At 37.9% G+C, this 27,058-nt stretch overlaps 2 protein-coding genes across 2 annotated transcripts in view; one reads left to right on the top strand and one right to left on the bottom strand.

Annotated features, from left to right (window-relative positions):
* Positions 1–1,444: 1,444 nt before the first annotated feature.
* Positions 1,445–12,613, bottom strand: med27 (mediator complex subunit 27). Its single transcript, XM_048999521.1, has 8 exons — positions 12,323–12,613; positions 11,368–11,512; positions 9,431–9,561; positions 8,966–9,059; positions 8,067–8,174; positions 5,954–5,995; positions 4,952–5,029; positions 1,445–3,110 (listed from the first exon to the last, which is right to left on the bottom strand). The coding sequence occupies exons 1-8, from the start codon at positions 12,544–12,546 to the stop codon at positions 2,976–2,978; spliced, it is 957 nt and encodes a 318-aa protein (XP_048855478.1). The 5' UTR covers positions 12,547–12,613; the 3' UTR covers positions 1,445–2,975.
* A 1,106-nt stretch (positions 12,614–13,719) lies between these two features.
* epg5 (ectopic P-granules autophagy protein 5 homolog (C. elegans)) overlaps positions 13,720–27,058 on the top strand; it is a 31,316-nt gene continuing 17,977 nt past the window's right edge. Inside the window, exons 1-16 of the mRNA XM_048984797.1 lie at positions 13,720–13,879; positions 14,960–15,115; positions 15,262–16,236; positions 16,550–16,793; positions 16,957–17,093; positions 19,630–19,737; positions 21,257–21,330; positions 21,470–21,590; positions 21,771–21,885; positions 22,064–22,214; positions 22,309–22,464; positions 23,745–23,899; positions 23,997–24,151; positions 24,349–24,489; positions 25,857–26,018; positions 26,849–26,971. Of these exons, the coding sequence (XP_048840754.1) occupies positions 15,059–15,115; positions 15,262–16,236; positions 16,550–16,793; positions 16,957–17,093; positions 19,630–19,737; positions 21,257–21,330; positions 21,470–21,590; positions 21,771–21,885; positions 22,064–22,214; positions 22,309–22,464; positions 23,745–23,899; positions 23,997–24,151; positions 24,349–24,489; positions 25,857–26,018; positions 26,849–26,971 (2,874 nt within the window). The 5' untranslated portion in view covers positions 13,720–13,879; positions 14,960–15,058. The remainder of the gene's footprint in view (positions 13,880–14,959; positions 15,116–15,261; positions 16,237–16,549; positions 16,794–16,956; positions 17,094–19,629; positions 19,738–21,256; positions 21,331–21,469; positions 21,591–21,770; positions 21,886–22,063; positions 22,215–22,308; positions 22,465–23,744; positions 23,900–23,996; positions 24,152–24,348; positions 24,490–25,856; positions 26,019–26,848; positions 26,972–27,058) is intronic.

Here is a 27,058-nt window from a genome sequence, read left to right as displayed (position 1 = left end):
TTTCTTCACAAATCAAATGTGGTCAGTCAGTTATAGTGTCAAGCAGGTAGCAGTGGTAATATTCCCATAAATCCCAATATCAACTTTATTTTTGACAAAATGTGAATTGTGAAAATTTCACAAATATATTTGAATACATATTATCATTTTATTTGCATCTATGGCCGTATGCTTTGGCAATATAAGGGCTACATGACAGACCGGTGGCCAAAACACCCAAATAAGGACGGAACCAAGTTCGTAGTGACCAAATGGGGTCAATCAGTCGCAGGTAAATGTGTATGTCAGGTAGGTAATAATCCATAGTTTGCCATTACAAAGGAGGAGTACAGATTCATTTGAATTCCTCTCTTTGCATACCCCATTTTGCTCTTCATAGCTTAGGAGTAACAGCACAGAGTCAGCCCATGTGCAGAGCCTCCGTTGTCCAATAATGTTTTGTATTATTCTCTCTTTATGAAGTTGTAATGTATCACAACACACCCATGAAAAGCATATTGGGGCATCTCTGTTGTTAAAAGGCGCTATATAAAAATTAATTGAATTGGAGCTGGTGTTTAAGGGCCTTGCTCAATGGCCTTCAAACATGTTTTGCCGGGGCTCAAACCGGCGATCTTCCAATCACAGGCACAGACAGGGTGAGCCACTCGCTGCCCCTGTAGTAGGGAAAGAGGCTGTTTTTACACTTTAAGCTTTATGTATAAAAACAGCCTAATTTCCTTCTAGCTACCTGATTCACACACTGATCTATGACTGACTGACCACATTTGATTGGTGAAAACATTTACAAATTAGACTAAATCATACCTAATTTTAAGACCTGGTAAGGACCAGATGATTTTTATTATGCCCTGAACCCTAAAGGTTTAGAATTGAAACCTTCTTTTTCGCATGACTGTACATCACAACACCAAAAAATATGTAGCAATAAATAGGCCACACAACAATAAAGAAAATCACACAATCCACGGGACTTGTAAAAGGGAGGATCATATAAGTAAAACAATAAAAACATAATGGCCCTGTAATATTTTGGTAGGGTATTCCAGAGTTTAGGTGCATATATTTTTTGGGTATTCTTGAGAAGTTAAGCATGCTCCCCACGGATATCATGAGCCAGCTGGATGCCCTCAGCATGCACAGGTATAACATCAGCAGCTTGTTTCAAATGAAAAAACAATGAAAGGAAACGAGATAATACAGAACGGCTGAAAAGCTGCTGAAATCTGTAAAAGAGAGGCTGTCATATCTTTTATACTTTTTTGTGGAGCATATAAAACTGAATAATGTGTAACTAGGTTAAAATTGTTTGGGTTTTAACAATTTAAGAAACTTCTCAAAGTCCGTAGCTTTTTCTTTGACATCCCGAGGCAACCTGAATTAACTTGTTAGTGACTTGTTAATGTAAAGTTTATGTAGGATAACAGAGTAACTCACAGAGTAGTTAAAACACCTAGCAAAAGTTTTATTTTTTAATTTGTGCTTAATGTATAACATTTATATTTGGTACAACACACCCATATGCATAATTTATGTTTTACAATATTGCATGACTGGCTGTCCAGCCAAGCCAAGCTCAATGAATATGGTGGTTGCGTCGCATGATTTAAATGGCACCTTTCCCACAGCCCTCCTTCAGTATTTTTAAAGTTAAACTTGCGTATTGGATAGAAAATCCCTGTTTTGATTCACTAGCTGATCTAATTAACTTTGCAGTGACCACACAGTTTTAATTGGGGTCTTTTCACACAGCTCTATCTAGTGTATGACAATGCTAATGTGGTGTGTGTTTGTGTGTGTATATATATGTGATTCAAAATGCACCTTATTTACAGACAATGTAGAGCACTGTAGATCTCAGACATGTCCACAAAGTTAGCTTCCCATGTGGTTATGTAGACTGTGGAGCGTATTTTCCTTTCAATTCATTGGCAGTCAATCTGTTCGGCAGTTCTGTACTACTTAAGCTACTAGAAGGGAAAAAAAGAGAGGGCAATCCATAAAACTAACAATGAATGCAAATGTGAGGCTGAAGGCAGGTGTTCAAATTAATCACTGGAAGAAGAAAGATTCACAAACATTTACAAAGATATTCATGGAGGAATGACAGAAAGCCTAAATTCAATCACCTTCTCCCGGTATAAAGCTCCGCAAAAAAAAAAATGCATGTCTATTGTTGACCTTCTCTTGGGAAAAGGACACGCCATACGCCATCTCAAACTACCAAACCTTGCTGATTCAGCCACAGCCACAGCTCTGCCCCGCCCGTTAAACCCTGCATTTGGGAATCCCCCAGGCACATTGTCTCATTATGCTGGCTCCTGATCTGAGGGGAGAGGACTGCATGTGCTCAGACGGCTACAGGTGTCATTGTATACATGTCATATGAACCTGGTGAAGGCTTGAGATGTGACATACAAAGTTCTGTGTAAGCAAGTATGAAACTATTTTATAATGACTTTCAACGAGAATTTACAGTAAAAATGACAACAAATACAAGATACAAATTTTTACACTAATGTTTTCTACAGCAAACTTCCCTACTACTGTCGTTCAGATTGCGGATCATTCCTGGATCATTTAAGGACTTTAACAAACTTTCTTTAACCATTTTTTGTAAATTTTAAATTACACTTATGGATCAAGTCAAAGCAGTTTAAATACAGGAACAAACAAACAGGAATAAACAAAATACTAACCTAGCTGCAGCACTAGACCAGAACTGAGCAGTTTAAAAAATCTTGAATTAATCAAGATTAAACCACATGGGACTTGCTTGACTGAAGAAATCACTAGCCACTCATTACAATCATTCAAATCAATTCTGTTTACACAGTCCATCATTTAACATATATCACTTCATTACAATAGAGTCCTTGACCATTAAACTGGTACATTCTGGCTGACTGATAGTATATGACCATACAAACATGGAGAAGTATACTCCACATTATTCTACATGAGCCCAGAGGCCCTCATTGTCTGCATGTTTCGTGGGAAGCCTCCAGAGTGCGGAAGTCCCTCCAAGTCGGTGGTAATCCATCCTGCAAGAATCTTCCACAGCGCTGACATGGTGTCTGGAAAAGCTTGATGTAGCTCCTTAGCCAGGTCTGCATTGTAGAGGAATCAAACACAAGAACTATAGGAAATACATTAACCCTCATTTCTTAATTTGTAATTCTCAAATATTTGTATTACTCATTTACTTTTAACATAATGCAGCATTACAGTAGTCTCTTCAGTTGGTTTGTATTTTTACCGGAAGAGAAGGAAAGGACAATTAGATATAGGACTGTGCAATATGACCAACATCTCATATCCCGATATAAGTTATCTAATATCCTGACAATGGTATACATCTCAGCTGCACCTCATATTTATGGGGTTTTTTCTACAGATCAGCTGTGAAATGAAATAGACAAAGATCCACAAACAGAATGGAGCTAGATCACAAATGTAACGCAAATAAATTGGCAAGTAATCCACAAATGTGCAAAACCCAATTCAGGTCTACAGATTGTACTGCATTTTTGTGGATATGATTATGTTTGTGGATAAAGATATATTTGTGTTTTTTTTCTACAGATTAGCTGCAGGATATGGAGTGCCTAAGAAATCATTGTGGGAAAATATATATTTTTTTCATAGTTTTGAGTTCTCTCACAATACTATCAATTGTATTGCTTCCGGAAAACTGAATATAAAAGGTAACTTTACTGTGGTGTCATAGCTGAGGTTTAAACCCAAACCCAAATCCATTTTTGAGTATACCTGCCCGGTATTCTCGCTTGATGGTGTATGTGAGAATATGTGGATCTATACTGAAATATTCCAGAAAGTGGGATCGAGTTTAAACCTTAACTCTAACACTGTGGTAAAATTATCTGTAAATGCATTTTTCCGGCTGTATGATCTTTCAAGCTTGGTAAAATATTTCAGTGCTTGTGTGCGCAATTCACGTTCAATGGCGCAGCTGTCTCGCTGGTGTAACTGGTGGTGAATGAACACAATACAATTATAAATAAGCACATATAAGAACCCATAATATTAAAGTTACATGGTGTACATTGTCCCCATAGTTTAATACTTAACGCACACTTTACAGGACATGTCTATATTATTTATTTATAGATATTAATTATTTATAGCTATAGTGGGATCACAAAATTGCAAGTGAATTCAAAACTATTTCAAGAAATATTTTCCCATCCAGACGTATTAGGAGCTCTGTAGCGGTATGAACTCGACAAAAATCCACAAATCAATAGAAGGTAAGTCACAAATGCATGGGCGTTGCCGCCATTAAATCTGAGGGGGACGTGTCCCCCTTACATTTCATAATTATTTGTTTGGACCCCCCACATTTAACATTAAATATTAGTTTTATGCCAGTGTGTCCCCCCCCACATTCAAAATGCTTCTGACGCCCCTCCACAAATGTAACGCAATCAAAAAATAGACAGGATGTGATCCATAAATGTGCATTTCACTCTAGATTTCTGGGGATATGATTTTACACAGAACAACTTTAAAAATACATATGAGGTATTTGTGGATAGTTAAGTATTTCTGAATCATGGTACATGCTTGTGGATTGTCTTCTGTGGGTTACAAATAATGAAGTCCAATAAAAACTACCATACAAGTGCCATATCCCACGTGGCGTGAAACATTGCAAACCGTTACCCAAATGATGAAGTATTGCCGTAAAAGGTGTATTTTTGCGACACCAGAAAATAAATGAGCGCAAAATGAAACAACGGACGTTTTTATTTCGTCGTCCAAAATATATAGTTATATCGCACAGCCCAAGATATAACAGAAATCTGAAATCCTCAATCTGAAAGATGAACTCTTAGGTCCTAATCATCATTTGAGAAATGAAGCAATGTCCTCATTGGAACACTTGGAACACTTAAAGCTTTTGAAACACAGTATAATTGATACATACCATGAAGGAACGAACCACCACATCGGGCATTTGGGGAAGCTGGTAGTGCAGCAGAGCAGTAGTGGCATGGTCTGTAACCTTTCAAAAATTGGACAGGATGAAGAAAGTGTTCAGTGTAACAACTGTCTATGCCTCAGTCCAACGACATTAAATCAATGTCTGACAAATAAAAATCTCTATTCTTCAAGTGCCTTCTAACACGGATTGGCATAATGGGTGCGCAAGAACATATTTGCTGTATAATGTATATAATGATACAATTTCTTGTTACATGAGCGCAACTGCATTCTATATATTATGTCCATTTGCATTGTTACGACAAGAAATTACCATGCTTTTTAACATTTTATGACAGATGTATACAGGCAGTCCCCAGTGTATGAACGAGATCCGTTTCCTAAGTCAAAAAAGTTAAATTTGTTGGTCAGTTGGAAAAAAAGTTATTATACAGCAATAAAACTTAATATGGTACTGCATTGTAGCTTTAGCCTACAAGCCACTGAAGCTGTGCAATGTTTTCATGACTGTCACAAAGTAGTGTGTGTGTCCATTATCACAAACAATTGCATTTATCCTAAACTTTTAATATAATCGGCTTTATGGCAGTCTGTCCCTAAGTACGAGTTATCTGTAAGTCAGGCATTCTGAACCTGAGGACTGCCTGTACTTCAAATGCATGGTAATTTATTGTTGGGGCAAGAAATTACCATATGAACTATTAGTTTTTTTGAGGATGCTGTTGTGTCGTTACCAATTTTCTAAATGTATGTGCTGTACAGACAGCCACAAGTTATGCAGTCATGGTGAATCTGAAAGATAAACGTGTTGTGCAATGAAACAACCGAACGTTGTTTTCAGTTAAAACAAACCGTTATCTTGCACCAACTTTATGGAAACCAAAGATGATCAAGTCAGCCCGTGGTCTACCTGGCGTATGCTCAATGACTGCTGGTGGTCTGCAGACCACACTGAGAATAGCTGATCTAATCAGTTGCTTCTTACCTTCTGAAAGACTTGATAGCTAGACTTTGACCAGATGTCCAACTGACAAAAGAAAATGTAAAGATTACACAGATTATATCACTTAAGGCTTTTAAAAGACCTATAAGGTGCATGTAGCAGTCAAAGTGCTCATCAATAAATGAGAGCAGACACAGAAGCAGACAACAATAATCTTAACTATTCATACTACATGAAAATGCACTCTAGACGAGGCTTATGAAAGGAAGAATGAAGATCTGACGAGTAAGGATCTTAGTAGTGATGGGCCGATGCACGTTTTTTCAGTTTCGATCCAATTCTGATAAATGACTGTCCATACCAACACATTTTGTGACACAAGAACTCTTTTTACTTATATGTATAAAACATAAATATTCATACAATACATTATTATTTTTAAACTAAATACAAATGAAAAAATGTGTTCGAAAAAAGTCTTTAATTAGGCTATTATAAACATAAATGTACATCTTGTTTTATGCATTTCTGAGGCATTTGCAGTTCAACCTGAGTATCTTCCAAGCAAGTATACGCAAGTTGCGAATGCTTAAAATGCCCCACAATTTTCTCCCCTTGTCAACAGCGTTGCTTACACTTTGTTGCGATCGCAGCCCCTCGTGTATCATAAGCTGTAGCCAGAGCGCAAAACAGCCCAAGCCGGCGACTCCCAAATCACCCATTGCTTCTTTTCATATTTCTTGCGTTGACTCGCATAATTGCGTACCTTTGTTTAGTGGGATTTTCCACTAAATGCTACTTCCACCTCTCAAACCTTTGTTTTTACAAAGTTTGCAAATTGCTGTGCTACTAGTTATTGTTAAAAGCATATCTGATGCTCTCACCCTACTCATACTGCGAAGGGTATGCGCATGACGTCACAGAAGTCACTGCCCTTATAGCCACTGAGTTGCAAAAAAAATTGAGTGGCAGCGTTAGCGTTCAGCTTGAATGCTGCAAAAAAAAATATCAAAATGGGAAAGAGCTGTCATGCGACTGACTGTACAAACTGCTCACAAGAAATATTATTAATCTTTTTACAGACTGCCGAAAACGAAATAAGTATGTATCAGACGTGGATTGGTCACATTTGGCCGATACCTGATCACTCTAATAGGTATGGATCAGCGCCGATAACAATCCAGATATCAAATCGGTGAACCTCTACATCTGAAATTCCTGGAATTCCACTGTATATCTGCCATGTATCTAAAGGTGTTTCATCCTGGTTCAAACACATGCTAAGTGTCATACTGAAAACCTCCTCTTCCATTTCTGATTCATTCATGAGGTAACAGAAGGGGCACACCGTGGCTTTGTGGGTAGCACTGTTCCTCACACCCCCAAAGTTGAAGGTTGATATCCGGGCTTAGATCTACAGGACGTATGGAGTTTGCATATTTTCCATGTGTTACACAAGTTCTACTCTGGGTTCCTTCCACAGTTCAGAGAGATGTAGTCAGTCTCTAATGGTGCTTTTCCACTGGCATACAGAACCCAAGTTGTACTGCAAAGAGAGACCAGTTACAGCACAATTCCAGCTCGCTTTGGTTTTCAACTGCAGAAGGGTCAGTTCGGTAAAGGCGTTGCAGGGTGTGGAGAGCAACAGTAACCTAAAACCAAAGAAGTGCAGGTCCCCAATAAGTTCTGACTTATTAGGAATGCATTAATACATCGCAATGTACTAAATTATTACTTATTTTTTTCCTTCAGACAATCCATGCTTATCAACACAGATCACTAGTATCTCCAAGCTTTCAACCAATCAGATAGTGGTGACACAACCAACTTGTTTTTATCACTTTCGGCCCTACTTGGTCAGCACAGGTACAGGCGGGGATGGACTGGGTACGGCTCACATACTTTGCAATGGAAAACAGTCAGTTCACGGTATGGATCAAGCACAGCTCTGTTCTTGGTGGCAGTGGAAAAACACCATAAATTCAATTCAAATTCAATGGACACAATCCAGACCGTACTGTGAAGAGTGGAGGGACTCAAATAAATCTCAAAATCCCTGTAACCAGAGAACGAGCTGGATTTCCAGAGAGATGTCTCAGCTTTAATCCAATTGTAGTTTTTTGGGTAAATCACATAAAAAGTAGTAGGTCCTTACCTTGCCATCCTCAGAGTACACATTCTCATTGAATGCCCTCACAATGGTCCGATCTATAAACAAACTTCGCATCACCAGAATGGCTTTCAGCACTTTACCTAGAGTCACCTTGATATGGCAGGATGGTAGATGTGCATAAGAAAGTGAGGGAGAGAAAGAGAATTTAAGATGTAACTGTGCTGAAATGTATCACATACTTAAGCATAAGCAGTGCTTATTATTCATATCGACTATTCAAATCCTCAAAATAAACATTAAGTTAAACCAATTTATGATTTTTGAGCGATCCCAGTTGTCCAGTTAAAATACTTTTATTGGAGGTATATAGTGAACTTTAGTTAAGGCAAATAAAATATAATCATTTACAATCATTTGGCATGAGTATACATATACTTTAAACATACGATTAAGTATTAGTAATTATGAAGACACACATGATTTATTTTCTCGGTCTTTGCTATTTAATATTGTTAATAGTTATTAGAGTAGGTCAATTTAAAATTTTTCATCCATTTAAAATCGGGTTTGTTTGACACATTCACATGTCTAGTCAGTATATTATTTAAGCTGTTGTTTGCTAACATCAAGCCTTAAAGAACTCAATTACAATACAGCATTGCTCACTGGGCTAAGTAACATCACACACATTCCACAGTCATTGGCTGAAACTACAAGGCACTCTACAATACAATTCAATATAGCTTATGTTCAAGTTAACATTTTGGAGCTGGGTTGATTAAAGATGAACTAGGGTGGATTAATGCAGAAGAGAGCTGAAGTAAGCAAATTAATATTTCCTGTAAAACCAAATTCTGACGCACTACCAAGTTAAATAAATTTCATCATAGGTATGTTGGGCTACTGAAAAAGGAAGCTACAGGAGAAAAAGCTGATCTTACCAGAAGCACTGCCGACGTCCCATTAGGTCTGGAGAGTTCAATAGTCATATCAGGAAACATTCTGCCAATCCTTGATATAACATCATCCACATACCTGCAAGTGTAAAAGCAGTAATCACACTACAGCTTTCAGGGCTTGTTGCAGTCTGTCATTGTAATAACAATACAACTCCATGCATTTACCAGATAACTGCTCATCTGGGGGTTGGGGGTGTCTTAGTACCTATCCCAACTAGAGCTGCACCAATATGACATTTTCATGCTATGATCACGTGTAATATGTTGTATGGTATTTTACTATTACTATTATTACTATTCTCATCAGTCACAATGACCCTCAGAGGAATGAAAACAGAAAACAGTCGTCTGCAGCCAACCCCTGATGACGAAATTTACATCATATCCCCTCATCCGCAACTGAAAGGGCACGTGGAAAAGTGGAGTGGAGCCTTAATCTTTACTTACTGTGGAGGCAGGGCAAGGGCACTTGGTTGGACTTTAGGCCGCCTCTTGGCAGATGCTCCCATTTGATTAGCAGAACGCTTGAGGGACTGCTGGTTTAGCAGGCTAGATGCCAGACCAGCATGGTACTGCAACTAAGGACAATGAAACAATATTCATGAACATTTACATTCCTAAGCTGATGACACAGAAGTCTGTTTCAATTGAGAATCGCAGACTTTTTAGTTTTTACTTGGAGGTAACACTTTTGTCACCTTAACCGTACAAACAATTTCTGTTTAGCAATATTACCTCCAGACTAGCACAGCATTTTCTGAATAAGATTTATCTCTGATAGTCTTCACTTATGCAAGATATATTTTTACAATATTACAAATTGCACAAAATTATTCTATTTTGTCTCAATGTGTTACTTTTATATCAAATTCCAATAAAAAGTACCATACAAGACTACCTAAATATTTGGCCAAGCTGAGGTAATTCTCTGAGGGAAATGGGTCTAAAGTGTATCATCATCGTGCATAAATATTTAAGTCAACAATAAAGTATAAAATGGCCTAAAAAGGTGATGAGGTTCCTAGCTCCAGCTGACATAGTTGGAAAAAAATCAGTGGGGTTTAATGCAATAAAGAAACCAAAAGGGGCAGGAATCAGCAGCGACCACCTGATTTCGATGTATATTTGATGATTTTATATACTTTGAAATTTAAAAAATTCTGGTGAAAAGCATTTCAGGTCTACATTTAAAGTAAAAGACAATGGCTGAAACAGTACACATATTGGCATAATATATTAAATCAATAGATTTCATGACACGGGTGAAAGCTAAATTTACAAGTAGATTTAACAGAAAACATTATGCTAATTGCGGCTTTGAGTTGGTTACAGCTAGTGCTAGAGAGCTCAAAGACCCAACCACATCACTTACAGTGCCTATGAAAAGTATTCACCCCTTTGAAGGTTTTACCCTATTATTGCTGTAATTCATAAAATTAATTACAATTTGTCTTTTTTTGACAGGAACTGACAGAATAATTAATGTCAACGTGAAAACAGACTTCAACAAAGTAATGTCAGTTAATGAAAATTATATAATGGAAAAAATTAGTGATTGCATAAATATTCACCCCCTTCAAGTCAGTATATAGTAGATGCACCTTTGGCCACAATCAAATCACTGAATCTGTGTGGATAGCTCTCAGTCAGGCTTGCACATCTAGACACAGGAATTTTACTCCATTCTTATTTGCAAAATTGCTCAAGTTCTATCAAGTTGCACTGGGATTGGGCATGAACAGCCACAAATTCTCTATTGGATTGAGGTCTGGGCTTTGACCTGGCCACTCCAGAACATTCATCTTCAGCTTCTGAGCATTTTTGTGCAGCTTTCACAGTATGCTTCGGAACACTGTCTTGCTGAAAGAAATATCTTCTCCCAAGTCATAGGTCTCATGCATACGGAATCAGATTGCACTCCAGGATTGCCGTACATTTCATTTCAGTTACCCACATTTAAACTGATGTGTATAAATTGATTTTTAACTCTCATGGCAATGTCAGAATAACAATAGTTGGAAGAACTGCAATAAGCAACAGAATCGATCTCCCCCACCCCTACCCATTTGTCAGTCATTCAGTAAAATATTTTGGATTTCCACTAGAACTTTGAGAACTACAGTCACCCCAGTAACTCAGACTACACAAGATTCAAAAACAAGTAGGCTACAGTAGTACTAGTGACAAACCAAATAGTTATATACAAAGATCCAAAAACACCAAAATACCACACACACACACACACACACACACACACACACACACACACACACACACACACACACACACACACACACCCCTTGCCTGGCTTGCAGCTACAGTACATGTATTTGTAATATCAGTAAGGGACAGACAGGGTTTTTCCTTAAGGAAACTTAACTTACCTTATTGGACCACTTGTATGCCTGTAGTAGCTGGCTATAGAGAGGGGTCTTATCCTGAACTGGGTCTAAACTCAGCAGACCACTGTTGTGAAGGGGATGGCTTTCTGAAGGTCTACCAACCAGGTTGCTGAGACGTTCCAACTCACTGCAAAGTGCATCATGACACATTTAACTGCTTCAAAACGTCCAATATAAAATGAATGATACAGTGATAACTGAAGTCAATATCTGGGCAATTTTAAGAGCAGCAAAATAGAGCTTTCTCCAAAATAATTTTTCCCGAAAAATTCTCAAATTCACGAGAATGACCCACATTTTAATATTTGTGTAATGGTTTAACTGAAGTTTGTGATACACACATTCATTTAAGATGCAAGCAATTAAAAGCTGAATTTCAATGCTTTTGAAAAGGCTTGATGGACAGATGGCAATAAGAAAGAAGAGGCTACTGTATTATAAAAAGGGATACACACCTTGGCGAATAATGGCGTATACCACAAGTACTTACAATCACATGTACTCAAATGGCAGATCGAAGTAAACCAGGTAATAACAGCTTCTTTAAGAGGGGCTTACTCGATTATAAGTGTGAATTTCGGGATTCTGTACAACCCCATGATCTACTCTCACTTTGTTTACAACTAGAAAGGAATATTAAAGGCCTCTATTAAAATCTATGCTCAGAACTTATCCAAAGTCGACTGAGATGAATTTGTACTAATGCTACGCTTCATGAACTACAGAACTTCATCAGCACTGCTTCGTATCCAATTAAAGCTGTAGCAGGCTAGCACATCCGTAGCTTTGAGCTAGTTAACCAAACATAAAGACGTCTCTCCTGTAAGAAATACCTATAAATTCTAAGAAAAATATATGGTACATTTCGGGTTACACTTTATATTCTGATAACTCAATTCACATTCAGTGCTAGCGTAAACGTTACGCCTTTACTTACTTAAGGTCTCGGTTCACCGACTGCAGGTTATCTTGAAATTCAGTGGTAAACACTTTTTCTCGCCCTTCAAGAGTCTCTTTATTTTTCATCCCATCTTTCAACGAATCGAACACTCGAGTTACACTAGAACGAAGGGCCTGAATCGCACTTATTGCTTGAGAAAAAGCTTCTAAATTCACACCAACATTCATCACCTCCGCCATTTTCCTTACGTCGGTACTCATAGGTCAAAGGTTTGCAAAGAATTGTGGGATACGCAGTTTGGAAGGGGCGTGTACGCGATTTCTAACGCTATTCCTGTTTGTTTCACAAGTAACAGTAGACCTTATAACAGCCTTATATTTGTCACAGACTTTAATTACACCCCAACCACTTTGGGTATGACGTTAATCTACATCCAGCCCTATAAGGAGGTTCTCTAACTTACAGGGAAAAGCTTGGGGGTTGGTGGCAGGATTGGCACTCCAGCCACTGGAAAAAACTCAAATTGGTCCATTCAGACTAGTGCGGTGCCGAGGAATCACCCATTCAAGCTTTTGCATGAACGTTGAAGCTTTGCGCAAAGGTAGAGCATAAAATAAGTAAATGGTAATATTTATGTAAAAACAAATACGAAAATGTTTTAAACTCTGCAGAAAAATTCCGACTGGAAAAGATTTAAGAGAATTCTCCAGTAGAATAAGAAAATAATTAAATGTGAGGTAATGTAATAGTCGATCAGAAAATATTTCTTCATAGATTGAGCAGTTTTGAATATTGGGATAACTATAATATGCATAAGTAAGACGTATAAGCAGTTTTATTCATATTATAGCTTAATTTATTCTATCACCAACGCAGGAATCATACTTACTCATAGGATGCCAAATATTCAACGCATTCAATACAATACAATACAGTTGCTCCAGGGAATCGCTGACCTTTATTCCTGTTACTCTGAACAAAAGCATCTGCTAAATATATATAACTACTCACCATTTACACTAGATTCATCTTCGATGGTTTTGTTGTGAATTGAATGGTTATATGATTTATTTACTTTTAGTAAACTTTTAATTTTAACAGCAACAATTACAAGCCATGTGGAAAATTATAAAGTAAAACAATACATATGGGAAAACGTCTTTTATTCATATGAGATGTTAATTATTATAACGGTCGCGGGAGGTCCGGAGCCTACCCCGGAAGCAATGGGCACGAACATTATTATTATTATTATTATTATTATTATTATTATGATGATGCATCGATTTTTTTGGGAATCACGGAAATTGCGGGAACAAGATAGGGAATAACCCGGGATTGGCCATCAACCCATTACGCGGCACGTTGTTATTATTATTATAAAAGGGTATGTGTCTAGTCTTGAGCTGATTTTTACTGAATGATAGTGCTGCGTTCTGCGCAGTCTCCGAACATGATTTCGTAGGTGTTACGTTACGTGAACGTAGTCACCGTTTTCAGGAAGACAACAAACACGAAATTGCGAGTGACTTGGGTTATGTTTATGGATCGGATAATGAAGACTGAAGTCAACAACAAGCAGACTTACGTTCGGTATGACAATTCATATCTATTTATAACATCCGTTTATCAACGTGCGTTTATAATGTGGCCCATTAGCTGTATATTTAGCAGTAGAACTATGTTATGAATAATTACGTCTGATAGCTTGGTAGCTAACTGCATTACGATAATGGCAAGCCAGTTGTCAGACTAGTTGTCACGAAAATCCTTTTGTGTCATTATTTTAAGTAATGTTCATAATACATTTATTGTTATTGTAAGGCCGATACTGTTTCAACCAAGCTTGTAATATTTGTAATTGTAATATTTCTTAGCTTAAAACTGAAATCTGCCAACTTTATTTTTTATTCAGCAGAAAAACATATGTGTTTATACGTAATTAGTCGTATATGTTTCGTTATTATATTGTGGCATTTATTAAACACAGTGATTTCACGTAATAGCTTATACTGCTTATAATAGAAACGTAAACGCTGACCTTACACTACATGCTGACAGTGGACTGTACGTCCTGTGCCCGACGAATGCGAAACGCCCTGTCATTTCCATAATTTGTAAAACTACAGTTACGTGACATTACATTTCATTACATATTTGCTGTTTACTGTAGTGAAGCCATTCTCGCTTGAATATTTTTGAATCCGATATTAACACGTACATGGGAATACAGCATTTATCGCCATAACTGTGTATAAGTTGCATGACAATGTGTTTCTGTTGTTTAGTGAAGTTTGTGCGGAAAAAAAATTTCAGTCGAGCTTGCTTACCCATACTATTTTTTAAATTTTAAAAATAAAATAAAGTCTCATAATTGCTTAGGGTGTATAGTTTAAAGTATAATCTAACATCATTTTTAAAAAGTAATTTTATAATCATTCAGTTTCCTGTTCCCGGTAAAATTACCCTGTTCCCATGTATGAAAAAGGCTGGATGACTGCAGGGCAAAGCTGATGTAATGTTTGATATCAATTTCTTCTTGAAGATCTGTCTGAAGTTTGTGTCTTGTCTCAGTGAAGTCACTATGAAGCGAAAGTCAGATATAAAGTGTGATGCTTTTTATATGCAGATGTATGGAATCTAATAGTTTTTATGCTGTTTTGTTCATAACAGATAAGTGTAAATAGTGGTGAGTGTGAAATGGTGAAACTATCCAACAGCAAAGCAATTGTTTGAAATGCTGAAGTGGGAGCTGCCCTTAGAATAAGAGGGATGGCTGAAGCTGTGAGACCAAAAAAAAAGAAGACTAAGCAAACTGGGAAGTCTCAGGTAAAAACCAAACTAATGCTCGTGTGCTGTTTGTTTCTTTGTGTATAAATCTTTTTTCTATTTGTTTGATGTTTGGACAAAAAGACCAAATTTTTTTTTGTACATGCTCATTCTAATAATTGTAAACATTTTAATTTTATGTTAAGGGTAAAAAGCAGGAGCAATGTGAAGGTGTAAACCAAGCAGGGAGGCATGGTCCTATACATTGTGAAAAGGATAAGCCTCTTCTGTCTTTACATGAAGATGGTGAGTTGTTGGATCCTACATTTAGACAGATGACCACCTCTCAGTCCAGTGCCCTTAGCCTCTCTACTGAATGGCCAACGGCAGAGCAGAAGCATCCAGCATTTACTGCACATACACAAATGGAGAAAGACCGATTTACAAGTGCAGAAAATGTGGAAGATGAGACAACATGGGACTGTATCAACAAAATGGATGCAAAGCAGTCTAAGGACAGCACAGGAGGCTGCCAGTTGTTTGACAATGATTTGCTCAGTATTCATCACAAGTTGACTGAACTGAATTGTGACAAAAAAGCTTTGAATTGTGGATTAAACCCACTGGAAAACAGTATTCCAATCTTGTATCCTCAAAGTAATGCCTCTGCCACTGCACAGATAATAGAACCACAGTTGTTTTCAGTAAAGGATCAGAATCCCATTGGTTCTGAATTGAATGAAACATCAAACGTTCAGGACAAGATGTCTGAAGTATTGTGTAACCTTGAGGAAAAAGCCCCAGCTGTGCTTCCCTTGGCAGATGAAGAATCATCAGTTTCCAGTCTAGTGCCAATACATTCTATAAAGCTGGAACTGGGAAAGGTTCAGAAGATATACCCAGAACTATCAGAGCTGTACTCAGACCCACAAGAATTAAGAGGAGAGCAGTTGAAAATGTGGGATCCTGCATCTTTGCTTAAGCACGTTGAGGTCCATGCGGCTGAATTTGAAGTCATAGCCCACCAAGAGGGGCACGAGTTGCATGAGTTGCTTCAGCAGTATTGGCGGTCTTGTCACCAGCTGAGCCAGTCCCAAGCTAAACTCCAGGCCGCCAACTCGGAGTGCAAGAGCACTCAGAATCGGCTGTGGAGTTTCAGAGATGAGCAGCTCACGCTACAGGTGAGAACTAGGATCTCAACATCTCATTACATTACTTGCCTTTGAAAAGAGTGGAAATGCTTTTTGTAATGAACTAGTATGTTAGTATTAGGAAAACAAAAATACATACATTTTCTGAAGTTCAGTCACCATAAATTGTCACATGACTCCATTGCTTTGCTATCAGTATTTGCCATGTTTTATAACACTCACATACTGTTCATGATATTGACTTTGTATCTTACTTTTGATAAGCTGATTTGAATAAATTCTGATTCTGAAGTGACTTTTTTCTTCAGTTCAAATCCTAAGTTTCTATCTCTGTGTGTGGCAGGGTGTATGTGCAGACCAGGCCAAGGTTTGTGGATACCACAGATTCCAGCAGGCTGGGCTGAATGAAACTGTGTTGGCAGAATTGCAACATCATTTTAAAACCAAGACAGACCTGGTGCACCAAACAGTTGCAATGCACACATACACAACCATGCTATCACACCTTCAGGTGGACTCTTACCTTTACTATATGCTCAGAAAGAATCCAGTAACCATGAACGTAGTTGTGGATGAATCTGTTACTGGTGAGTGCATACCCTGTGTCTTTGTTTAAGTTCTTTCAATGCACTTGTTCTGTGTATCAATTGCACTGGAGCAATTTGCCATAGTATTTTAGTGTGTGACATAAAATTGTACTCTGCTGTTCACTTTATATCCAATGCTGTGCATGATTGACATTTTTGACAGATTGCCCAGACTTGATGGCCCAGCCTTCTAGTTTACATCCACTTAAGACATGCATCAGCATACTCTTCAGCTTCACTCGCAGAATCCTTGAGGACAAACAATTCCAGGATGACGTCCACATGTGGCTCCAGAAATTGGTACCTAACCGTCAGCTATGTTTTACGTTATGATTGCTTGTTTTCAAAAATTCTCTTAGCAGTGAAGTGAATCTGACTTTGGTGTGTCGTTATATATTTCTTCTAAAATTCTGCCGTTGGAAAATTAGGAGAATAATCTAGTTCGATGTAGAGCAGAAGTCTTCATGCTGGCGAAAAGTTAGTGACAGCATAGATGACCTTCTAGAACAGAGACACTTTTCTCCCACATTGATTACATCTAAATAAAAAGAGCCTTTGTTACATTGGGAAGAAATACATAAAGTAAGTTTGGGGTGAGTGGACAGCAGTACTAAAATCCAACGTAATTTTGTTTGAATTATAGTTCATCCTAGTTTAAGTATATCAATAACTGAATGTGTGGAAAATAGTAAAGTCTTCACATTGACTGGTACCTCTGGTGCTGTAGGTGTAACTGAGACATTGTTTATTATATATTCTTTGGTATCAGACTATATATAACAGAAGGTTATGAGTGAATAGATATATAAAGCCAGCCAATTCATAGATCAAGGACTGGGCTGTCCTAAAATAAGACCCGTAGGGGCTTACCTGTGGGTGGTGGTTATTGACTGGCTAATTAATAGTGTAGTTTCAGCATAGTTGAGTTTCCAGGCCAAGCCTTACAGTAATGTGATACAAGGATGGGAGGATGGAATGGACAGTCTGTTTGGATACAGGTGTGGAAAACAAAGCAAACACAGGAAAACACAATTAGCATCAGGGGCTGGTTGCAGGAAACACCTTAAGTTAAGAATTTCCTTAAAGTCCAAGTTAAGGTCTTCTTAAAATAAAGTCGGTTGCACAAAACACCCTTAAGTCTCCTCCTTAAGGTTTCCTTAAAATTTTCTCTTAAGTATTTAAGTTTTTCTCCTTATCTTGGTCTTATACTTAAGGAATCCCTTAACAGTTGCACAAAAGACCTTAGCAACCAAACTAAGGGAAAAAAATTAAAGTACCTCTAACCATACCTTGACTGCAACATGGCCGAGTTTATGATAATAAATAACGAAAATTAACACGTCACAAATAGAGTGTTCTGTGACCGAGAGAACCCCTTAGACACGCTTAATAATGAGCAATTGATTTTGCATTATAAATTTGACCAGCAGTCAATTAATCATTTGTCCGACCGTCTGCAGTTGGATCGCCCCACAATCCGAAGCTGTGCTCTTCCAGCTGCGTTACAGTTAATGATTGCTCTGCAGTTTTGTGCTATGGACTCCTTTCAGGCTGTAACAGGAGATGTATTTCATGTCCACAAGTCAACGGTGTGCCGCGTCATTCATGTCCGCTACCATCACTGCCTCATTTGAAAGAGGTTTTGGAGGTGGACCTCCACCTTGAAAATGACATTTTGTATAGAGTAAATTCTGGTAATTATTTATTTTCTAGCATATTAGGTTGCAGTCTAAACGTGAGTGTCATAGAATTTTAAGCCAGTTTCACGTTCAGCCGAGCTCGCTAACTAACCATAGCCTATAACGTTACACACCCTTACAGTCTACTTTATATCTATACCTTAAATACTTTAATGTGTAACAACTTGTTGAAAGAAGTTGAGCAACTTACAGAGATCTATTTCACTGTCAGCAGTGAATACTTTAGACAGTTCCCTTCAGTCCTTTAGTCATTTAACCTATCTGAAGTTGTAAGTTAATGTCAACTGGTAGGCCTAAGAGTCATCTTACCAGTTTTGTCGCGTTCTCTTCTGTAATTAGTGATCTCTTTTCTGCCAGAACAGATAAGTTGTATTATTTTGGACCTCTTGGATGGACCTTTTCACCAGACTTCTTGAATTAATTTTCATTACAATTTCCTCCTACATTCGTTGTTTTCTGTTATTTGCGGATCAGATTTACTTTTTAGTATGTTCTTTCTTTTATTGTATGCCTCCAAAAGTATAATCTTTTCCTCCTCTGTCCAATTTGGCTTTCTTGTCGTCTTTTTTTTTTTTACTTTGTGAGTAACTTTGTGAAGTGATAACGGGAATCACAAGCAGGCACAAGTGCAAGCATATGAACGGTCTCCATGGAAATGGGACAGTTTTACTGCTGTAAAATGTCTTTCAACGTTGGAAATCCCTTAATGTTTTTCCTTAACTAAGGAAACCTTTTAAGGGGTTCTGTCCAACACCCTTAAATAAATCCCTTAGCTAAGGAGAAAATAAACCTTAAGTGTCACACTTAAGGGGAAAACTTAAAGTGTTTTGTGCAACCCCAAGTTTTGGAAGGGCTACTATACATGTCTTGGGTACCTGAAACAGACATTTGGGTCTGTGGTTTGGCCAAGAGAAAAAGCAGAAGTCAGTTTTATGTTATTAATAATAACAAGCAGGTGAAATTAATAAATGGGCTCAAAAAAAGAATGATGTCTGTACTTCAAAGGTTTCTGTAGAAGGACTGTGCTGAACTCTCAAGGAAAGGAAAGCACACTTAAATGCATAGCCTGAATTGATATTATGACAAATATTTGTTTGCATCCAGCTAACTATCCTGTATTGAATGCACTCTGGTAGGTATCGGTCTTGCACCGTGTTGGCTCATCTGGGGACCACCTGTATCTTCTTAATCATCTTCTCTGCTGCCCCTCTGGAGTGGGAGAATGGGCAGTGTCTTTCCTCCAGGTAAGTCATGCTGTCTTTTGGAGTAGGGCGGGGGCATTTTTGGTTGTTTGAAAAGACCAGAGACTAAGTCATGTTTACTTGGGGCTTGACTTAATCTTTTTCTGAAGGAAGATTGGCATTGGGGCTAGGCTTAAAATACTCAGGGCCAACTTCCCGAGTGATCAGGCCTAATGATGCCCATGGAGTAGGACAGATTGATAAGACCATTTCTAATATATTCTTTACTCCCGATGATGCAGTGATGCTTTTTACGGATTTATGTAGAGTTTTTCTTTAAGTACTTAAACGTAATAGGGTTGCTGAAATTGGAGAAACAAAACAATTGCGAAATTTCCATTTACCAATGATCATGTGATTCTCAGCTGTTTTAGCCTCAGCACTCAGGGTTTTCCTTGGTCATTAAGTCACAACCCAAATTGTGTAACTTTTAAACCAACTGAATGGTGCTCACAGTAAAATTTGCTGACTGAAAACATGTCAACCTAGCTGCAGCGAAAACAGAGTAATGGATGACAAAAACTGTAAAGTCTGATGAAAACTGAGTCTTAGCCTTGGCAAGTGGTGGGGGTGGGGGGGAGTGAGACTTGTCACCCATGCCACCAGGGAAATTTTACCATGATCCCAGGGTCAGTCAGTTCTATAGGCAACATAGGCACCTGCCTTTAAATGGTAAATGGTAAATGGACTGCATTTATATAGCGCTTTTCTACTCCTACGAATACTCAAAGCGCTTTACATTTCATGCCTCACATTCACCCATCCACACACTCATTCACACCCCGGTGGCGGAGGCTGCCATGCAAGGTGCCAACCTGCTCACCGGGAGCAATTTGGGGTTCAGTGTCTTGCTCAAGGACACTTTGATGGGGGCAAGAGGAACCAGGGCTCGAACTTGCAACCCTCCAGTTGCCGAACGAGAGCACTACCTCCTGTACCACCATCTTCCCCACCAACCTTTATCTGACTGAACCTTATCAACCTTTATCAGCCTTTATCACCAACCTCTCAGGGGGTGCCAACTTGCCAGCCAATTTCACTTTGCCTTGGATGGGGGCCATTGGCAGTGATGCTCATCTAAGGCACCATGTTGACAAGGACTGGTACTGCATGACTCACATACTTCATGATCCACTGTAAATGGTCCGGTGACCCACCAGCCGAGAAACAGTAAATTAAAATATGTCTGAATGCAGCATCTTAAATACAACTGTAGCCTCATTTTAATAATCTCATTGTGGGCCATGACATTTTTTTCATACGCATTTGTTGAAATGATTACACAGTCGGACAAAACACAATAAAAGGTTTTTGTAATAAAATATCCATCTATCCATCCATTTTCCAAACCGCTTATCCTACTGGGTCGCGGGGGGTCCGGAGCCTATCCCGGAAGCAATGGGCACGAGGCAGGGAACAACCCAGGATGGGGGGCCAGCCTATCGCTGGGGTAATAAAATATTGTGGTCAACAATACATTATAACAGTAGTTCCGCTCTTTTAAACAAATGTTGTTTTTCAGGTGAAAGTGCTGGATGATCCATCTGGAATGAATCACTTTATGCAGGCACTGGCTATACTGATGTCACCAGTTAGGTAAAGAGCATGTTAACTGTTGTTTTGTGCTTGACAGAGAATTACGAATTTGCTAACATACTGCACTGTAATACCATTATAGAATATTATGTACAGGTAGATGGCTTTCCCACCCTGATTCCAAATGTCTGTATCATAGGAACCGAGCTGATTTTCTGTGTCATCTGAGGAACTGTGATAGCAAGACCAGTTCCAGCAGCAATTCTGATCGAGGACCAGGATCGGGAAATTGGACCCTGGTAGATGAGGGTGGAGAGGAGGTAAGTAGTGATATTGTTCTAAAGTTGATGTTGTAATGAATGTGTATGGATAGCTAGCATGATTTCTTTGTGTAGTTTTTAGCATGATCTGGGATAATTAATAATGTTGCTTTTTAATAATTGATTAATAAAGCTCATATATTACTGAACATCTGACCTAAGCAATTGCCATTTTCACAGGAAGAAGACCCTGAGACAAGCTGGCTGCTTTTGTCAGAGGATGACCTCATTTCCTTTTTTTCTCAGTTTCCTTTTGATGAGCTTTTCAAGAATTTATTAGGACTCACAGTGAAAGGTACACAATATGGCATTATGGTATAAATTGAAGTATTTTGTTGGCAGGTATGATGTTGGCTGTTTGAATTGTAAGGAAAAAACATTTTATATGAAGCGGCACCTATGATTGTGATAGATAGGCAATTCATCAAAATTTTATTGTATACATAGTAAACTCTTTTGCCTTTTTTGGTTAGGTGAATATGACCCCAAGGCTAAAACCAGCCAAGAGATTATGAAAGTCTTTGATTTCACCTCATGTCTTTTGGAGGTTTTGGCTTTTGGCTTGCAGACATATAATAGAGCCCGATACAGGAGATTCGTGAAGCGCATTGGATATACAATCAGGTATTTCATGATGGGGAATACAATAGACATGGGATACCTGTTTTTCTATCTGCGATAAAGCATAAAGCTGGGGCTCTTTATTCCCCTGTGGCAGGTTGGCTCTTTGCTATGTCAGTGACCACTGGGCTCAGTACAAGAGCTTAAAAGGTGCCAACAAATCCGTGGCTCTGCTGCAGTCCATGGATAAACTGCAAGAGGAGTTTGACCTGCTCTTCTTCGGGGCTGTGCTGCATGTCTTAAGGGCCAAGAGGTGAGTGTCTAGTGGACCAAAGTATAGAATGTTTTGGAGTCTGCATATTTTAAATGAGTTTAACAGCCTGAAAATTCAGTGAAAGTGAGACAACTGCATCAGTTAATAATATGAAATAATATGAATATATTTTATTAAATTCAACGTTACTGTCATGTCCCTGACTTAACAACCTATGCGACAAAAATTCACACACAACCAAAGTTTATAAAAAAAAATTAAGTAAATGTATGTAAAAATAAACTTTGGGTGGCCATGTGCCCAGAAATACTAAGCTACCTAGTATATGCTGTACGACGTACTATAGTTGCTACTGGAAGGTACTGTACTGTTTGGTAGAGTAACTATCCCAACCTCATGGTTATCTTCCAGTCTCATTGTCACACCCACAAGGTTATCGTATTGTAACATATGTCCATTTCAACTTACGACCTGTCTGTCAGATTGGAACCCAATCATAAATTGGGGACAGTTTGTACTGTGGTACATATGGTGTGGTATAAATAAGTATACAGTAGTCTCCTTGTATCCACAAGCGATGCATTGCAAGAACTACTGTGGGTCACTGAAACTGTAAATAATGCCAGATCTGCAGATCCCATTATATACTTGATTTTCTTGTCCATGCATATCGTAAAGCTTATCTGTAACATTAAGCACAGTAATACATTACCAACATTAAATACATTGTACATTATTATACAGTACTGTACTCTTACTGAAATGGAAGTGTTATGGATGTTGTAGCCTAATTCCCAAGAGACAGTAGAGCAACGAAAAATATCTTTTATGAAGGGGTAATAGAATAATGAAAGGCATGCTTTTTATACCTCTCAAAGGATGAAGAAACAATGAAAATTTTAATTTTGACACATTTTATAATGAAAAAAATTGTATCATGTACCTGTAATGACAGGTTGGTGGATTTCACCATGTAACAGGCTGTAATCACTTGGCACCATCTGAAACTTATGAACCTTTTATTTCTGGAATGTCTGTTTTTTTTTATGTAGGCCATGGTAAACCATGGATGACTAAATTCATGGATGCGGGGGTCTATGCAGTTTCTGTGATGGCATAAAAAAATAATTATGAATAATTATGGAGTTCTGTCTAGTGTGTAACTCCTTTTGGGCAGGAGTAGGTCAGACTACTTGTACTGGGAGACCTCTGGAGGGGAGCTGTGCTACTAATATCTAATATTGGAAAGTGCTGATAAAAAACTAAAAGCATGTATGTGAATGAATTTGTTTTGCGTCTTGTTTTATTTTCTTTGACAGACTGGGAATCTGGCTGTTTATGTCAGAGATGCCCTATGGAACCCTCTCTAGTGCCATGCTTTGGAAAATCTACTACATCATGCAGCGTGCGGAGACTGAAGATCTGGAAGGGCTTTGCTCAAATCTAAGCATCGGCCCTTGTGCCAAAGTTACAGGTAATGTCATTTTAGGTACACAAATAAATAAGGAATTTTAGGCTGATTTAATAAATTGTAAAAAGATATATATATATTTATATCCTTACACTTTCAGAATCTGAGAACCAGGACAAGTTTGAGTGCTGGCTGTCAGAGATGAACAGCTCTGATGGGATATGTCTGCTGACCACGCTCGCACGCATGGCCGAACCCAATCACAGCAATGTAGATCCTGAGTTTGTCAGCACTGTAGTGCTAAAAATATATAAGGTTTGTTAATGTACTAACTCTGTTACCCAAGTAAGTCTATTGTGGTTGCTAGTTGACTTCAAGTTGTTGTAAATATTTGCAGTCTGTTTTGTGTTATACAATATAAGACTTTTTTAGCTTATAGATGTGCTCTTGAGCTTAAGGTGCTAGCGTTTTTATTGTCAATTGAGAAAATTATTTGCTTTTATTTCCTCAAGGTGTCATATGTCAGTATGACCACAAGAGAGAATTTCTCCAAGGTTGGACGTGAGCTGCTATCCTCGATAGCCACATCTCACCCTCACATTATCTCTGTGCTGTTGGAACGACTCCAGGAGACCATTGACAAAGTGGGCATGGTGGGTCTGCATTCACACTTTTCTAACCATATGTGCAATGTATGGGACTTACCTATAACGGTGCTTAAATGTAAAGATAGAAAACAGACAAACATAATGCAGACAAGGTACAAGAATAACCTTTAGATAAGTTACTTTACTACTTTGCAAAAATGGCAGTAGTGAAATGCAATGCAGTGCAAGCAAAAATAAGTTATAAGTTAAATTATGTAACAATTCAACAATCAGTAAGTATAACAACACCAGTGTGCAAAACACTGAAGTAGTGAAACACGACAAAGAGTTGTGGTGGTGATTATGTTCTTTGTTGGGGGGGGGGGGGGGTATCAATAGCAATCCTGCCAGATTTACTGCCCAAAATAAAATAAACGAAGTGAGAACCGCAATAAATACAGGTGGTCTAAGCAAAAAAAAAAAAATAAATAAAATACTCAACATAGTTTAATCTACGGAAGTCTGTAGAGGACATGCATAAGCTTTTTTTTTCTTTTCATTATCTCGAGATCACAACTTATTTTTCTCATGATCTAGACATAACCAACTTAATTTTTCTTATTTTGTTAAGCCAACATCTTTCAAACATCACCCAGTAACCATGGAGACATCCCGGACTCTCCAGTTGGTTGGTAATGAAACTGACTACTCATTCAGGCTCACTATAATTTATCCGACGGTATAACAGGAAATTTCTGATCCTTCTTCTCAAATGATGAACACTAATATGACAATTTTCTAGCACCGACAGACAGTGTTGTTATATTACAGTATATACCTTGATATTTCCCACAGTTTGAAGTCTAACTTGGTTTTTCAAAGAAGTGCAATATAACCACTTATGATATTGGTGCAATATACTTTTACTGTACAATATACACGTTTACTTTTCCTGTAACTTTTGGACAAAGGTATTTTAGATTTTCTATCTTATTTTATTTTTTAAATAAAAAATGTATTTATTAGAATGTTTAACAGTGCCATAATTTGTGTTACACTTCATTCCTATTTTTATATTTGTATTGTATTGTTCTTGTCTTCGTGTTTATATGTGATTGTGCAGTCGCAATGTGAGCAATTTCCTCCTGGATTAATAAAGTCTTCTGATTATGATTATGATTCTGATTGGGACAGTCCATGATCAAATAAAATCTGATGCATTCGTCCATGAGGATAATACTAAACCTCGAGATCATGGGAAAGTGACATGGGCTATGTCCAGATCACAAGAAAAAATAAGTTGTGATCTCAAGATAACGAAAAACAAAAAAGTTATCCTCTACAGACTTCCATATTAATCTAACCAAGCCTATTATCATTTTGTTTCTCATTAATTGAGTCCTAAACCCATCTCTGCTATATTCTGCAAACAGGTGTCTTTGTATCTGTTCAAAGAGCTGCCCCTCCACTTATGGAAGCCTGCAACTTATGACATGAGGATCCTTCACAGCTGGCTCCTGGACTACAGCCTCATAACTGTGGAGAACAAGCTTGCATGCATCATTCTTGAAAGACTCAACTGGAGCTTCTGTCAGGTAAGGTTAATGAACTCATTGTAAGCTTTTCTGTTTGTCAGTGTTAAATTTTATTATACGATTCACCTAAACACACTTCATTGACATTAAGATAAATATTAAGATGGACTTCATTGCAGGGGGAAATTCTAGTACATACAGTAGTGAGACCATAGTGCACAGACAAACATATAGTACCTTACAAAAGTGTTAAGCAGTCACTGAAAATGATGTTTAAATGATGGCGTAAAAATATATTATAATTGTCAAAGTGTGTTAGCTTAGCTATTTCAATGCCTCTTTTAAAACCACAGTATTTGAAATAGCTGTCCAACACACCCATGTATTGTTTTGACTCGACAAATACTGTTTTAGCGCAATTTAGTGATGTTTTCAACCCAGCAGATTATCGCAATGCGACAGATGTATGTGCATGAAATGCCATGTCAGTATTAATTATCACACATCATGCAAACCTGTCAGGGTGGCACAGTGGCAGACTAGGTAGCACACCAGCACTTTGGGTTTCTGTAGTTTGCATGTGCACCCTGTATGTGCACGGCTTTTTGGCGGATCCTCTGGTTTCCTTCCACTGTCCAAAAACAGCCAACTTAAGTAAATTAAAAGTGCCTGAATCTTCCGTATGGGTGACTGAGTGTGCACCAATTGCAATGTCATATTATATTATATTATATTATATTATATTATATTATATTATATTATATTATATTATATTATATTATATTATATTATATTATATTATGAATGATTACTTGACGAATTGCTCAAATATTGATACAATCGATAGTAACAGCCCTACTTTCTGTTAATGTCATGCGTGGTCTTGCTAGGATGGCTCCCTAGTCTTGGAACCTGCACTACACACTGAAGTGTCATTGCTGGTGGTTGAGGCCTATCAGAAACATCTCACTGATAAACCCTATGAAGGGATTGTCTCAGAAGGCATCAAGCAGGTTTGTGTATTGTTGTGTTTTTTGCATTTTTTGTGATGTTGTATTTTTCATTATCGGTTTTCAAAGTTACGAAAATTGTATTGTGAA

The sequence above is a fragment of the Brienomyrus brachyistius genome, chromosome 2 (genome assembly GCF_023856365.1).
Source record: "Brienomyrus brachyistius isolate T26 chromosome 2, BBRACH_0.4, whole genome shotgun sequence".
Taxonomy (NCBI): domain Eukaryota; kingdom Metazoa; phylum Chordata; class Actinopteri; order Osteoglossiformes; family Mormyridae; genus Brienomyrus; species Brienomyrus brachyistius.
The sequence above is the reverse complement of the archived record's forward strand: the minus strand, read 5'-3'. Positions and strand labels throughout refer to the sequence as shown.